The sequence below is a fragment of the Heptranchias perlo genome, chromosome 23 (genome assembly GCF_035084215.1).
Source record: "Heptranchias perlo isolate sHepPer1 chromosome 23, sHepPer1.hap1, whole genome shotgun sequence".
In the NCBI taxonomy this organism is placed as follows: Eukaryota; Metazoa; Chordata; class Chondrichthyes; order Hexanchiformes; family Hexanchidae; genus Heptranchias; species Heptranchias perlo.
The window spans coordinates 16010202-16027345 of record NC_090347.1 but is presented as its reverse complement, the minus strand read 5'-3'; the positions used below and the strand labels follow the sequence as shown (position 1 = coordinate 16027345).

General features: G+C 42.6%; 1 protein-coding gene across 4 annotated transcripts in view; it reads left to right on the top strand.

The window, feature by feature from the left end:
- LOC137341113 (E3 ubiquitin-protein ligase rnf213-alpha-like) overlaps positions 1-17144 on the top strand; it is a 143142-nt gene that overhangs the window by 64308 nt on the left and 61690 nt on the right. For all 4 annotated transcript variants that reach the window (XM_068004043.1, XM_068004044.1, XM_068004041.1 and 1 more), the window contains 9 exons: positions 523-682; positions 818-1035; positions 2033-2179; positions 3511-3669; positions 4490-5981; positions 6255-6445; positions 10135-10290; positions 12311-15844; positions 16918-17054. In XM_068004043.1, coding sequence (XP_067860144.1) covers positions 523-682; positions 818-1035; positions 2033-2179; positions 3511-3669; positions 4490-5981; positions 6255-6445; positions 10135-10290; positions 12311-15844; positions 16918-17054 — 6194 coding nt within the window. The remainder of the gene's footprint in view (positions 1-522; positions 683-817; positions 1036-2032; positions 2180-3510; positions 3670-4489; positions 5982-6254; positions 6446-10134; positions 10291-12310; positions 15845-16917; positions 17055-17144) is intronic.

The following is a 17144-nucleotide window of genomic DNA, read 5'->3' as shown; positions in this document are numbered from 1 at the left end:
CCTCCCAAAGTGCATCACTCCATACTCTGCATTAAATTACATCTGCCATGTGCCTGCCCATTTCACCAGTCTGTCCACCTCCTCCTGAAGTCTGCTACTATCCTCCTCACTATTTGCTACGTTGCCAAGTTTTGTGTTATCCGCAAACTTCAAAATTGTACTCCCTATACCCAAGTCCCAGTCATTTATATATAACAAGAAAAGCTGAGATTGGGTGAGTGTAAGGTCTTTCTTAGATGGATGAATTATGATGGGCCAAATGCCCTTCCTCATCCGTAACAAGAAAATAAAAAGAATTACTATTTACTGATAGCTAAATGAAGAGATCTGACTGTCAGCTTAGCAGAGTTGTTAATTACCAGCAGTAAATAGCCTACTACATTCTACAGTTTTCATCATTCATTTACATGAATGATTCAGTACTGATCACACAATTGGATCAAGGGTACAATTTGCCAGTGTTATTTTGTCCTGAAACTTCACATCCTTCAGCCAATGTCAGATATTTCTTTTTTTATTCAGAATGAAAACTCTTTCAAGGAACAACATCTACAATATGTTGACAGAGACTTAATTAAGATCAAACAACAATTGGTGAAAATTGATGCGAAATGCATAGAGTGCTTAAGGGAATTTGTTCGAAAGCAGCCATTTATAAAGTGGGTGAAAGAAGCTTTGACAAGTAAGTGAAAATATAATTTATTCGATTTTTGGATTTAATTCTGGCTTTCTCGTTGTCGCTGTCGACAGAATTGAAAACATTTTTTGCCGGTTCTATTTATTGTTGCTTTTTTTCTCTTTTTTTTCTGTCACTCAGATTTAAGGGAAGTAAAAGTGTTTGTGGACCTGGCATCCATATCAGCCGGAGAAAACGACATGGAAATTGATCGTGTCGCCTGCTTCCATGACGCTGTGATGGGATATTCTCCCTTCATTTACGGGCTGCAACGGGACACTGATTTTAAAGAGTTGATGAATTCTGTAACCAAAATCCAGAAGGCACTTAAAAGTGATCCACGACTACCAGAAAAACTAGTAATAACCGTAACATTTTTAAATTATGCCCCATACAGTCATTGGGAGTCTGCAAAGTTGCTTTAGTTTGAAGCTTCAACTTTGGAACTGACCAAGACTCATGAAGTGCTGAACTCCATTCCCCTCCCTGTCCAAATGCCGAAATCCAAAAACTCCCACTGGTAACAATAACCTAACAGATTGGGGCTTGGAACCGACATTGTATTGCTCTCTTTCAGTGGTCCAACACAATCAGCCTTCAGCTATATCACCCAGTGTGCCCCAGTGACTGATTTCATACCAATCTTTCCCAAATAACAATAATAAAATAACCCCTCAGTGTTGACAGCTTTTATCAGGCATTTCTTGCTTCCACAAGCCCTGCTTTGTGAATTTCAGTAACAAGTGCAATTTTGGATAGAAAATCTTTTTAAAAAAAAAAAGTTCTGCTTTATTTTTCTTCACTCCCTATCTTTCCTGATGCATTCTGTCCTTGCTGGGGGTACAGTACCAGCGTTGAGATTCACACCTGGAATCCTGCCCAAGTAGCCATTTCTCATATGTGAACATCAACTCCTGGATGCTATTCCACGATGGGAGCATCATTCTCATCTAACGTCCAACATGTGCATGTGCAGCAGGAGTCAATGGACACTGATCAGGAGCTGGATCCCTGGCTGAATTTTTTTTGCTCTCCTCTCCCTAAACCAAGCATTGGGGTTAATTTTAGCACTCTGCCAACTTCCCTGACTGAGATCAGCGAACTTATCGCAGACCGGAGATCTGGAACCCACCTGAATTGTATGGCTCAGCTGCTTGCTGTGTAAACTCAATAAGTTATCAAGACAAGTTTTGAAAATCATAATTCTAACCAATAAATTATTTAATTATAATTATAGTCATGTTATTTAAAAAGGCTAAATTATGTAGTCATAGAAAGTTATGGCACAGAAAAATTCATCAGAAATTCATTCTGGCGGAAAGTATTGTGAATATTTTAATTTCTTTATTCCTTTAGAGCGATTCAGCTCGTTTTTTGGAATGGCTGAAAAGAGTGAGGGAAAGTCATGGATCTGTAGAAACATCCTCCCTGTCTCTAGCAGCAGCCATCAATAACAAAGGAATTTATACAGTGGGCAACATTGAACAACCGCATGAAGAAAAGGTAATTGCATTTGAATAGACAGTTAGTAAAAGTGTAAAAAGGAAGCTGTGGTGAGGTACCAACAGTGGTAGGGTGATGTTGGGTTCGGTGGTCTTAGGGTGAGGTTAGGTTAGGTGGTCCTAGGGAGAGGTTAGGTTAGGTGGTCCTAGGGAGAGGTTAGGTTAGGTGGTCCTAGGGAGAGGTTAGGTTAGGTGGTCCTAGGGAGAGGTTAGGTTAGGTGGTCCTAGGGAGAGGTTAGGTTAGGTGGTCCTAGGGTGAGGTTGCGTTAGGTGGTCCTAGAGTGAGGTTGGGTTAGGTGGACCAGGCCAATCGATACCTAATTGTTTTGGTGAACGTTTGAACATATCAAAGTGACTGATAACAATGTTGGAAATAGAACACCCATTGACAACACTGAGCACTCCCAGATCGCATATACCATAGGCCAAATGCAAAGCAAAGGCTCCCACAACTTTCCCCCTCTAGTGTGCTTTAATCCCAAATTCAAAAGTCCACATCCTTTTGGACCTGTGAATTTCTTCCATTTCTCACACCAGTTACCTTACGAGGTAAACATCACACACTCAAATTCCTGATATGGACTCCCACCATACAAATCTCTGCACCAGGAGAGCTAAAGACGACAACTTACCTCATGGTCTCTCGAAAGGGGATTGTCAAATTGTGTTTTTACCAACAGGTTGTGCAGTGGACTAACATCCAGTAGGGATTTATAGTCATTCCACATACAACCCTTCTAAATGGTGGTGAAAAAGAGGAAACTTCTATCCTGAGTTCACTTAGGTACCACTGGTGAAAAGATAGTGTGTTAACCCATTCCATCACAGTCCCCATCGATTACTAGTTTTAGTCCTGAAATAATAGAAGTAGAATTGGAGTTGGACCAGAATCTCTATTTTATCTAGTTTGTGTGAATCTTTCCCTTTCTGTTAGCATTGATTTAGTTGATAGATTTCTTAGTTTCCTCATGAATGGTTGAGACTATGCTGGCTCATGCTCTGGTCACAAGAATAGTCGTATCTCACATCACCATCCCAAGTGACACAGACAGACTGTTGCATGGCACAGAGACTCTGTTACTCACAATGACAACAATATGAATGGAAAGCATTAACCACCACCACCATGCCTAGAGGTGTATTTACTATAGGCTTCTGATTATATAGAACAAATTATATTTTAATAAAGTGAGCACAGTACAGCACAACCCTTCGCATAAAACCAAAAGCATGTTTTCTGCTGATTAGTTTGCTGTGCATTGTATGCAACCCTTATAGTGTTGAATCGAAGTTGTACCATTTGATCTGAATTTTACGTGTAATCTTGTTTAGCTGTCACTAGAAAGTGTCCTTCGGCTGAGCCTTTATGATGAGAGCACCAAAGAATGCAAGGAATACACATTGGAAGAACTGAAGGAATTACAGAACAAATTAATGTTGATGTCGGGAAAAAGAGATCGTGGGAAAGACGAAGTTGCCAGATTCATGGAGGTAAAAAAAAGTATTAAATAAAAGGACTTGTAAAATAACTTGGCTTTAATCTCTATGCCAAACCTTACAAGATTTTATTTGGATGAAGAGAATTTATTTTTACTCCATAATGAAAATCAGCCTAGCTTGTTGGACTAAGTAAGGAAAGAAAACTCAAAGCAATTTATGTCCACCTATTTAAAGAGAGGCTCTTACCATTTCCTAGTCCCGTACCTGGGCATACTGGATCAACTGGACCCAACGAATACAGGAATATCGGGCTCTACTCACCCATTAAAGCATTGACTCATTTTTCCTGTTTACCTGTATTCACTACACCCAGGTGACCCAGTACGCCAAGGCGCTGGACCAGGAAAATCTTTCTTACACATTTACCCAGAGTGTTTCAATGATCAGACTATCTTTGTCACACTGACTGGCATAGTAACTCAATGAAGCTTGCCCTTCATCACTGTTATCAACACTCAACTGTTTTTAGTATAAAAAGTTTGCAGAAGTGGACATAAGAAAGAAAAGTACAAAAAGTGACCGATAATTGTTTATAATTGTTAGATATTTCAAAGGGAACTGATGGCATGACTCTTTTAGTGTTTAAGATGTTTTTGTATGAAAAGTTTCTTCGGTTAGTAATGTACATTTTATCAATGGTGCTCTAATGTGATGTTACAATCATGATTAGAAATGTGTACAGCATTTAAATAGTTATTACATATTTATTGCACTTTTAGCTGTGCATTTAAATAACCTAAACCCTAAATTCTCTGCTGCAAGTTCAGCTATTTTAATATTTATATTCTTGAACACATTTTATTTTTGACAGAACTTTAACAATGTCCAAAGGCTCGGAGTGGCATTTATTGAATTGCACTCATCTGGAAATATGCTTTACAGAAACTGGAAGACACAAGTGTTCTGCAATAAAGAGAGTGATGTCTGCCTAACAATGGACTTCAATGTAAAAGACATTGGATGTCTAAAAGTAGGTGGAGACATCTCAGAGCAGCTACAAGTTTTGTGCAGAGCATTGGAGACGTGCTTTCAGAACTGGTGCGAGTTTATTGAGAAGAAACGAGCAAAGTTCTACTATCTGAATTACTATACAGCAGAACAGATTGTGTATCTGTGCTCAGAACTGGGAAGCTTTGCTGCTGGGAAGCCTTTGTGCGAGCAGGTGGTGGCAATGCTGTCATTCATTAAACCTGACTGCACTGCGAAGGATATCAGAAGTGCGATGCCTCAGCTAATTACATCAAATGAGAATTCCGAAGATGAGGAGATAGGTGATTCCGAGCTGGAAACTGGGGAGAGTGAAAGTGATGTGGATTTGGATGATGTGGATTTGGATTTGATAGACTTTGGTCCATCCAATGCAAGGTCACTAAAGTACAGTCCAGAAAGAGCTTATGTTCAGACATCTACTCGAAGCCATTATGAGGAACGTGATAATGAGGTAATGGAGTTCCACTATGTTGAGCCTGCCCAGTTCCAGGATATTGAGGGTGCTGAATTCCAATATTCAGAGCCTGCCCAGTTCCAGGATATTGAGGCTGCAGAGTTCCAGGATATTGAGGCTGCAGAGTCAGTATGTGAGGAAATGCAAGATGCTGGCATATCAAAGATGTCTTCCCAAATGGAAAATGCAAGTCTTTCTGAGAAGATTACACTCCTCTGGGACACATTTATGGAAAACATCACTGCTTTCTTGATGGACCATTTAGATATATATGCTTTTGGCGAACTACTTAACTGTCTCTCAGGTATGAATGAGAAAACAGTAAGAAGACAGCTTCCTCCCTCTCTGCATCATGGAAGACCGAATGTCATAGTCTGTCCACAGCCCGAGATCTTCAGGGCTGCTTTATGTGTCTACATGCAAAATCCAAGTCAGCCTCTGCCAACCTATGATGAAGTTCTTTTGTGCTCAGAGGAAACGACTTATGAAGAAGTGGAACTGTTTTTACGGAGGGCTTTGAGCATAGGGTCTCATGAACAGAAAATCTATACACTAATACACGCTGATTGCCTGAGTTATGAAACGAGTGTCCGATTTGGAGAATTGTTTGAAGAATTGGTGCGTCACTGTAATCCAGAGTATCAGTTTGTTGTAATCTGTGATGCTAAGCGCCAGCACTGCTACATCCCATCATATCTCAGTCATTACAAAGTACCTATAGGGCTGAATATTAAAACAGAAGCCATTCAGCAGTACCTAATATATCATTTCACTATCCCTCTGAGGCAAAACTCTGCTGCTCAGGTATTCCATGACCGGCTTTCTGTCAGAATTGTATCGTCAAAAAGACCTGGAGTGGGTAGGTACCAAAGTCTGTACTTTTTACCTTTTGTTACTGTAGAATTGCAGAAGCACAGCCAAAATTTTGGGAGGGGAGGGGGAACAACAGGGATAATTCTAGGATTTGAGGCAGAGGGAAAAGGGAAATTTTAACCTGTGAGGAAATAAAATTTGCATGTGCATTTCTCCCTTATTCCCCATTGTGCTTATTTAATACTCGACATGAGAGGCCTTTTTAAGATCAATTAAAATACGAGCTTTCTAATATTTCTGATGTTTGTTTCTCATACAGGAAAGTCCCTCTATGTTGACCGACTGCATGAAAAACTGTCACAGTGCTGTCCTAGAAACCACAATGCTCTGAAGAGAATCCGATTAATTGAGCCTGCTATTGATGAAAACCGGATAGTTCAAAAGTTGTATGACCCTTCAAGCATGTGCAATCTTAGACAGCCAATGATATTCCATATTGATGCAGCACCTGTAAGTAATCATCAGAGTTGATGGCCCCGATATTGGCGGGGAGGGAACGCGGGGAAAACCCAGCAAAGCCAGGGATGTGCTGGCCCTGTCGCCTCATTTGAATAATCTGCTGCAGACTCCTGCCCGAAAGCCGGCCAAATTGCCAGCCTGGCCGGCGAGCAGGAGCAGTGATTTGCAGCGGGAGGCCGCAGCCAGGGACCCGTGGGAACAGTCCCTGGCAGCTCGTGGGACCGCACTTCCTTCCTCCGGGTGTCCTGCTTGCCCGCTCAAAGGAGCAGGTTAATATCAGGACAGAGTGGGAAGGAAGCGAAATCAGAGGGGGTAACTGACTCGTGTTATTTTAACTGCCCCCCTCCCCTCCCCCCCCCCCCCCCCCCCCCCCAGCCTGGATTTCACCAGGTGGGCGCAGTTAAAATCGGGGCCATTCTGAAGACAATGAGGTCTATTTTCAGCAGGTAATTTTCTCCCTGAAAATGTCATGCAATTTGTACATGTTCTCCAGAATTCTTCTAGAATTGTGGAATATTATTCCTTTTACAACACGATCACCTGCATTCTGATCTCTGCCTTCTTAATTATCTGCCAGAATTTTCATGGGACAAAGCCTTGCATAAGACATTGTGCAGCCCACCGATACCAATCTCATTCCGTCTGACATACAGCAACTTCAAGAAAGATAAAATACAATTTCTCTTATTTTTATTGGACTTGTATCATAAGAACATAAGAAATAGGAGCATGAATAGGCCATACGGCCTCTCGAGCCTGCTCTGCCATTCAATAAGATCTTCGGCCTCAACTCTACTTTCCCGCCCGACTCCCTTAAAGTCCAAAAAGCTATCATCTCAGCTTTGAATATACTCAACGACTGAGCATCCACAACCGTCCGGAGTAGAGAATTCCAAAGATTCACCACTCTCTCTGAGTGAAGAAATTCCTTCTTATCTCAGTCCTAAATGCCCAACTCCTTATTCTGAGACTATGCCCCTTAGTTCGAGACTCTCCAGTCAAGGGAAACAGCCTCTCAGCATCTACCCTGTCAAGCCCTCTAAGAATTTTATACGTTTCAATGAGATCCCCTCTTATTCTTCAAAACTCCAGAGGAAATAGGCCCATTTTACTCAATCTCTCCTCGTCAGACAATCCCCTCATCCCAATCTGGTGAACCTTCGTTGCACCGCCTCCAAGGCAAGTATACCCTTCTTTGGGTATGGACACCAAAACTGTACACAGTACTCCAGGTGTGGTCTCACCAAAGCCCTGTACAATTGTAGCAGGACTTCCTTACTCTTGTACTCGAACCCCCTTGCAATAAAGGCCAACATACCATTTGCCTTCCTAATTGCTTGCTGCATGTTAACTTTCTGTGTTTTGGGCACAAGGACACCCAAATCTCTCTCAACACCAACATTTAATAGTTTCTTACCACTTAAAAAAATTCTGCTTTTCTATTCTTCCCACCAAAGTGTATAATCTCATATTTCCCCACATTATACTCCATCTGCCACCTTCTTGCCCACTCATTTAACCTGTCTGTATCCCTTTGTAGACTCTTAGGGCGTGATTTTAGCCTGGAGAAACGGGTGTGCTGGGGGCAGGGGGGCAGCAACAATTGCAAAAATCTAAAACCCACCTCCAACCCACCCATTTCCAGTTTTCACGGAGGCGGGATGAGGGGCGGGCGACCAACCCACTCTCAGGAGGCGGGTCGGGCATTGAAAGGTTTTAAAGAAGCTTTTTTGTTTTTAGCCCCTGGGGGCCGGGAATCCCGGGCCTTCTCCTTCTCCTTCACGCCACGTGAGAGGAGGCGAGAAGGTCCAAACTGCAGGTAAGTGCCTTTTGTAGCACAGCTTGTGGGTCCGAAGGAGCAGGAGTGCTTCCCCCATGTCCAACAAGCCTACCTGTAGCGACCTCCGCCCCTCCCTACAATCTCCGACCTTCACCCCCCCCACGAACTCCGACCTCCTGCCCCATGATCCCTGACCCCCCCCCCCCCCCCCCCCAACAATTTCCACCTACCCGCCCCACGATACCCGTACTTATGGGTTTCCCGACAGGAATTCCACCCCCTCCCCGCCCCTGGGCTAAAATCATGTCCTTTTTGTCCTCCTCACAGCTTACTTTCCCACCTAGCTTTTTTGTATCATCAGCAACGTGGATACATCTAAGTCATTAATAAAGATTGCAAAGAGCTGAGGCCCAAGCACTGATTGTTGCAGCACCCCACCAGTTACAGCCTACCAACCTGAAAATAACCAGTTTATTCCTACTCTCTGTTTTCTGTCCGTTAACCAATCCTCTATCCATGCTAACATATTGCCCCCAATCCCATGAGAGCTTACCTTTTGTGTGGCACTTTATCGATGGCTTTTTGAAAATCCAAATATACCACTGGTTATCCACTGGTTCCCCTTTATCTATCCTGCTAGTTACGTCCTCAAAAAACTCTAATAGATTTGTGAAACACGATTTTCCTTTAATAAAACCATGTTGGCTCTGTCTAATTTTATTATGATTTTCTAAGTGCCCTGTTACACTTCCTTGATAATGGATTCCAGCACTTTTCTATGCCTAGAGTATTGCAGAACCATACATGTAAGACCAAAATTTGGGATTATCCACCAATTTCGATTGTTCATTGAGGGATCCCCTCCATTATGGCAGATAATAGAGGTTCTGTGTACTGGATGTTTTAGATACCAGATTCCATTGCACTGTTTACTTTCTGAAAAGAATTAGATCTTAGTAAAGATCCAGTTGTTCTTTCGAAATATGGGGCAGAATTTTAACTTCGAAAAACGGGTGGGTTGGGAGGCGGGGGGTGGGCATTGAAAATCGCATCAATTACAGACCCATCCCCAACCCGCCTCCAACCCGTCCATTTCCGGTTTTCACCGGGGCAGGCAAGCAGCCCACACCCAGGAGGCGGGTTGGTCACTAAAACCTTTCAAGGAGGCTGCGGGCCTCCATTTCCAAAGGTTTTGCGATTTCAATCCCTAGGGGCCAGGATTCCCGGGCCTTCTCCTTCACACCACACGAAAGGAGGCGGGAAGGCCTAAAACTGCAGGGGGGTGCGTTTTCTGGCACAGCTTGTGGGCTCGGAGGAGCAGGAATGCTTCCCCCAGGCTCCCAATGATCGCGGACCCCCCCCCCCCCCGCAATGATCGCGGACCACCATGATGATCCCTGATTTCCCCCCTTCCCTAACGATCCCGGACCACCTTGATGACCCCCGATTCCGACTGCCCCCCTGGGGTGACTGATCCCTGATCCCGCTCGCCATGACTGACTCTGCCACCCCCCCCCCCACCCCGTGTGACCCTCATTCCTCTAGGTGCCCCTGTGCCCATCGATGCCCCCTATGCCACCCCATCCATGCAATGAAAGGCTAACCTGAAGACTTACCTTTTCACGTCTTCTTCCTTGCGCTGCCCCCGTCCGACTAAGGCCAGCCTGTCAATCAGACCGGCCAGTCGGATGACAAACCAACAAAAAAAAAAGACACCCTTACGTCAAAATCGTAAGGACGTCTGAGAAACCCGTACTTCCAGGTTTCCTGTCCGCGATTTGATGCCCCCTTCCCAGCTCCGGGCTAAAATCTTGGCCATGGAGTCAACCTTATCTGGAATTCAGCATAGATTTTGTGACTGTGTTTACGTTAATCCTTATGATTCTTTTCCTTTTGTAAGGTAAGGAAAAGACTGGAAGAATTCCTTTTCAAGATTCTAATATTAGGATTTCTGAAGAACAGTAAGGGAAGGATCTGGAAACGCAGCACGGCTCATCTGTACATTGTTGAACTTCTGGATGCCAATGAATTCCTTTATAAACCGCAAACTCAGAAGGTGGTTTAGGCTACAGTACTTTTCAAAGCAATATTTCACAATTAACATTTACACCTTATGATATCTGTTAGGATTCTGAAGACTTCTCATGGTGAATTTCACGTAAAACACTTGACACGCTCATATTCCTCGGTGCACACTTATTACACGTTATGTTTATTTTAAATGGGTTAATACTTGTGTAAAAATAGTGCACTCACGATTGTAGTACGTGTGTGTTAAGCGTTTATATGTGAACTATACCAATTGAAAGTTCCAACCTTAAAACATAGTTAAAAGTGATACAGGAAAATCTTAAATGTTTCCTGTAGCAATACTTAATAGGCTGCTCATCTGGTCACTTTTAGCTGGAGTTTTGCCATTGGACCAAACATTTTCATATTAAACAGGTCCTGTACCTGAATTAAGCAGCCACTTGTTCACATGAACCAAATAAAACACCAGATTATTATCAGTAAAAAATTAAGCCAGGCGCTGATTTAACACTGAAAGCTCTCCAGTGGTTGGAGTCAGACCGAGCACAAAGGAAGATGGTAGTGGTTGTTGGAGGCCAATCATCTCAGCCCCAGGACATTGCTGCAGGAGTTCCTCAGGGCAGTGTCCTAGGCCCAACCATCTTCAGCTGCTTCATCAATGACCTTCCCTCTATCAGAAGGTCAGAAATGGGGATGTTCGCTGATGATTGCACAGTGTTCAGTTCCATTCGCAACCCCTCAGATAATGAAGCAGTCCGTGCCCGCATGCATCAAGACCTGGACAACATCCAGGCTTGGGCTGATAAGTGGCAAGTAACATTCGTGCCAGGCAATGACCATCTCCAACAAGAGAGAGTCTAACCACCACCACTTGACATTCAACGGCATTACCGTCACCGAATCCCCCACCATCAACATCCTGGGGGTTACCATTGACCAGAAACTTAACTGGACCAGCCATATAAATACTGTGGCTACAAGAGCAGATCAGAGGCTGGGTATTCTGCGGCGAGTGACTCACCTCCTGACTCCCTAAAGCCTTTCCACCATCTACAAGGCACAAGTCAGGAGTGTGATGGAATACTCTCCACTTGCCTGGATGAGGCAGCTCCAACAACACTCAAGAAGCTCAACACCATCCAGGACAAAGCAGCCCGCTGATTGGCACCCCATCCACCACCCTAAACATTCACTCCCTTCACCACTGGCGCACTGTGGCTGCAGTGTGTACCATCTACAGGATGCACTGCAGCAACTCGCCAAGGCTTCTTTGACAGCACCTCCCAAACCCACGACCTCTACCACCTAGAAGGACAAGGGCAGCAGGCACATGAGAACAATACCACCTGCACGTTCCCCTCCAAGTCACACACCATCCCGACTTGGAAATATATCGCCGTTCCTTCGTCGCTTGGTCAAAATCCTGGAACTCCCTACCTAAAAGCACTGTGGGAGAACCTTCACCACACGGACTGCAGCGGTTCAAGAAGGTGGCTCACCACCACCTTCTCAAGGGCATTTAGGGATGGGCAATAAATGCTGGCCTTGCCAGCGACACCCACATCCCATGAACGAATAATAAAAAAAGACATGATTTCTCCCAAAATATGGCTATGGATTAACAGCATAATATCTCTGTCTCTATCACTGAGGGTCAATATCTATAGTTTAATTCTAAAGGTTATTATTTAGTAAATTTCAGTGTTATGAGAGATCTCCTACTGTATAAAATTACCTTCTTGATTATGGAATTGAAGTATGGCCCTTTTCTGTGCTTGTTGATTTGTCTACACTAACAAATGATAAAGCTGCTGTTTTGTGAAGATGTGGAGATGCCGGTGATGGACTGGGGTTGACAATTGTAAACAATTTTACAACACCAAGTTATAGTCCAGCAATTTTATTTTAAATTCACAAGCTTTCGGAGATTTTCTCCTTCCTCAGGCAAATGTTTCAAGATGTGAAGAATAATGGATGCAACTCTGAGAGAGAATTTTGTGCTTTAAATTACATTTCTCATTCTTTCCAAATTTTTTTTCTTGTAGGTAAATGTGGGACTTCTAGGTATCCTACCAACAATTCACTGCAGACCGCCAGGAGAAGTCCGTGAGCTCGAATTAAAAAGGCGCAATGGCACTTACCATAATATTTTGGACCCATTAATGGATGAGAAGGAGTTTGTCAGTGAAGCCATTCAGAGACCCTACCAATATCTCCACAGGTTCAGTACAAATAGAAACATTGATCAATTCAGGTACAGAAGGAGCAGTGTTGAAGGACATCCTGCTGAATGTCTAATTTTATTTCTCCAATATTGTGGACTAAGGGATCCTTCCTGGGCAGAGTTGAGAAACTTTTCTTGGTTTCTGAACCTTCAGTTAAAAAACTGTGAGAAATCTATGTTTTGTGATCATAATCTTGTTGGAGATACCCTGGTTGGCTTTAAAAACTTCATTGTTGAGTTCATGATTCTCATGGCTCGAGACTTTGCAACACCATCTATGAACATTTCAGATGAAAGCCCTGCTTTCTCAACCCTTCCAGCAGACGAAGACCTATTTCCATATATAATCAGGAAAAGGTGGGAAACCCACCCACACCCATACATATTTTTCAATGCAGACCATTTTTCTATGACTTTCCTTGGTTTTCATTTGAGAAGAAATAATGGAAGGGGCTATGATGCTGTGGATCATCGTACTGGTGAGATTCTAAGAGGAAACGTCATGTCCTTACAGCTTCGAAGTGGACTCGACCTGCAGAGAATAAAGTTTAATGTGAATTTTGATGATCTTCCCAGAGAAGAGAAAATCCATAAGCTCTGCCTGGTACTTGGTGTCGAAAAGGCAATCGATCCAGATGAGACCTATGAACTAACTGCAGACAACATGATGAAAATGTTCGCCATCCACATGCGCTTTAGATGTGAAATTCCTGTCATCATCATGGGAGAGACTGGCTGTGGGAAAACGAGACTGATTAAATTTCTTTGTGACCTACAGAAAGGCAGGCATAAAACTGAAACTATGAAACTAGTTAAGGTACATGGAGGCACAACAGCAGAGACAATATATGCAAAAATTGGAGAAGCAGAGGAGCTTGCCATTGAGAACAAGCAGAAGTATGGCTTGGAGACAGTCCTGTTCTTTGATGAAGCCAATACCACAGAAGCTGTTCATGCCATCAAAGAAGTTCTCTGTGATAAAACAGTTCAAGGTAAAGCAATGAAATGCAACACCGGTTTAAAAATAATAGCAGCCTGCAACCCTTACAGAAAGCATTCTGAAGATATGATCGAACGCCTGGAAATGGCTGGGTTGGGATACCGAGTTAAAGCGGAGGAGACCGAAGACAAACTGGGAAAAATGCCGTTGAGACAGCTGGTATATAGGGTGCAGCCTTTACCACCAAGCATGATTCCATTGGTATGGGACTTTGGACAGCTGAGTGACACAGCTGAGTTCGCTTATACTAACCAGATTGTGCGAAGATATATCCAAAGCCACAAGCTTCCTTTTCTGCATATTAAAAACATAACTATGGTCCTAGCAGCCTCACAGCAATTCATGCGGCAAAAGAAAGATGAGTGCAGCTTTGTGAGCTTACGAGATGTGGAACGATGCATGCAAGTTTTGGTGTGGTTTTATAAGCACAGAGAAACTCTATTTGACTACCCAAACCCAAATACCAATACCTTACAAGCTCTGATATTGGCGGTAGGAGTCTGTTACTATCCTTCACTAGTGTGCAAGGAAGCATATTTAAAAGCCATATGCAAATTTTTCCCTCAACCTTATGATTTGCCAACTGAAATTCAGACTCAAATTGTCAATTGCCAAGACCGTGTCTTGGCAAGTATGAAAACAAGAGAAACTGTAGCTAAAAATGAGGCCTTAAAAGAGAACGTTTTCTTAATGGTCATTTGCATTGAGCTGAGGATCCCACTCTTCCTTGTTGGAAAACCTGGTAGTTCAAAGTCCCTGGCCAAAACAGTTGTACTGGATGCTATGCAGGGACAATCTGCCCACTGTGAGCTGTTCAAAAAGCTGAAACAAGTCCACATGGTGTCATTTCAGTGCAGCCCTCATTCAACCCCTGAGGGGATCATCAACACCTTCAAACAATGCGCACGCTTTCAGCAGGGCAGAAACCTGGATGAATATGTTTCTGTGGTAGTCTTAGATGAAATTGGCTTGGCTGAAGACTCTCCACAGATGCCGTTAAAAACTCTTCATCCATTATTGGAAGATGGTTGTGTTGACGATGACAATCCACTCCCTCACAAAAAAGTCGGCTTCATTGGAATTTCCAACTGGGCCTTGGATCCTGCCAAAATGAACCGTGGGATTTTTGTTTCCCGATTGGATCCATGTCTGAAAGAGCTCATTGAGACGGCCAAAGGAATTTGTTCGTCTGACCCTGTTTTGCTACAAAAGGTAAAGCATCTCTTTCCCATATTTGCCAAAGCATATTTAGAAATATGTAGAAATCAAAATGGGCAGTTTTTTGGACTTCGTGACTACTACAGCCTTGTAAAAATGGTTTTTATCACCGCTAAGGAGACAAAATGTGAGCCAACAGAGGAACAACTGGCCGACATCATCTTACGAAATTTCAGTGGAAAAGATGAATTCAATCCACTTGAAATTTTTCTCCCTGCTTTGGACCCGTTTCCTCAAACAAGTACTCTGGAGATGGTGAAGAAAAATATCACAGCAGATTCCAGTAACGGAGAGTGCCGCTACCTGCTGCTCCTCACCAAGAACTACGCTGCCCTTCAGATTGCACTGCAGCATGTTTTTCAAGATCTGGATGAGAAGCCCGAGATTATATTTGGGTCTAGTTTCCCAAAAGATCAGGAATACACACAGATTTGTAGAAATGTAAATCGGGTGAAAAGCTGCATGGAGACTGGGAGAACGGTAATACTTTTAAATTTGAAGAACTTGTACGAAAGCCTTTACGATGCTTTAAACCAATACTACGTGAACCTTGGAGAAAACCAATATGTGGATCTGGGCTTAGGAACGCATCGTGTCAAATGCAGAGTGGACAGAAAGTTTCGATTGATTGTTATTGAAGATAAACATGTCGTCTATGAGCAGTTTCCCATTCCCTTGATCAACAGACTTGAAAAGCACAGCCTAGACATGAGTACTGTACTTAACCTTCAGCAGCAAGGTATCACCAAACAATTGGAGCTATGGGTCAAGGAGTTTGTGTCAGTGAATAAGAGTTATGAAGCGCAAGACAGATTAACGTTAAACCCTTCAGAGGTGATCATCGGATTCCACAACGATGCATGTGCAAGTGTACTACTGCAAGTTCTGGACACTGCACATCTGACAAATGAAGGTGCCTCTGAGGATCACAGAACTATACTAAAATCAGCAAAACACCTTCTCCTCAACTGTGTGACTCCTGATGCTGTGGTTCGCCTAAAGCACTCAAAGCTAGGGGACCATGAAGTCAAGGAGCAATGGAAAGAATATTTTGTTCAACAACACCACAGATCACTAAGTGATTATATTCACCAACAACTTGGCGACACAGAGACACGACAGCACAAATTTGTTGAGGTAATAATGTTAGAATCTGTACATCAGAAGAATTTCAGCATTGACTGCAATTTGGGGGTTACTCTATGAAAGTTAACTGATTTTCCATAATCTGATTTCAAATTGTTAGTCATGTTTTCATAGATTTTTGTTTACATCTTGTTGCTGAAATGCTACTGCATTCAAGGGATAGACAGAACACACCCGAATCATTTGGATCTGATTTATATCTTCAGTTTGTACACCCTTAATGTGCCTTTTATAACACTGATCAATCTCACCAAACTAGAATTAATGCTTGTTCTAAAACACAAGATTGCTACTTTATGACATTGTGCCTTTATTTTTTCCTCACTGACTTTCATGTGAAGGAATAAATCCAAAATGTTTCCAGTTCGGCAAAATAAAAGACCTTAAAGCTTTCAGCCAGAAATAAGAGAAGTGAATGTTGGAAGATTTGAAGTCATGTGGGCTTAATTTCTTCTCTGTTGTTTTGAGCAGGCCTGTTAATACATTTGTGTAAATTCCTGTCTGTGTTAACAAATGCTTTAAAATAATAAATAATTTGCACAAAACCGTTAATGGCTGCACTGAAAACAGCGTTCAGAGGAAATGAAACTCACTGAGTCTTTATACAGTGTTCTGTTAATGTTAAACTTGACAGCTGCTATTTTTCCAGTAAGCATTATTTTAGCCCTTCATTAAATGTGTTATGTTATGGTTTGTGTGTAATAAGTGCCTAGAGCCTTAAATGTTTAATTTTATAAACCACTCCGTGAGCATGAAAGACGGTAAGGAACCTGCGTCCACTGCCTTGCATCTGTCCAGTACCTTGCCAAGAACTAGTCTGTTATAGGCGTTCAGAGACTATAATAGTGATGCCATTTTCTATTTATCAGTCACTTGGTTTCCTGGCACCATCTTCATTCCTTTTCGGATTCACATTGAATCCAGTTTTCACAAACGAATCAGCTGCAGAATGGGCAGAGCAAATGGATTGAAACCCAGCAGATGACTGAGCTTGGTCATCGTGAGAGTGAGATTGCATCATAGATTTATCAGTCGTCATGCTAACTGATGTACTGCTGTTCCAGGTAACAACATTTTCAAGGCTGCTTACCAAATCAGACTTCAAGGTACTGGCTAAAGAGCTTGGCAACGATGTTGGAGAATTTCTCCTTCTGTTCCTGCATCAGTTCGACACAGAATATTCCTTCTGTAAAAGAATAAGGTCAGTACTTCTGAGTTCATTAAGCATAATGGCAGTTTTCAACATAATAAAGATACAATCGAATCTCAGTTATTAGTTATTAGTTTAATC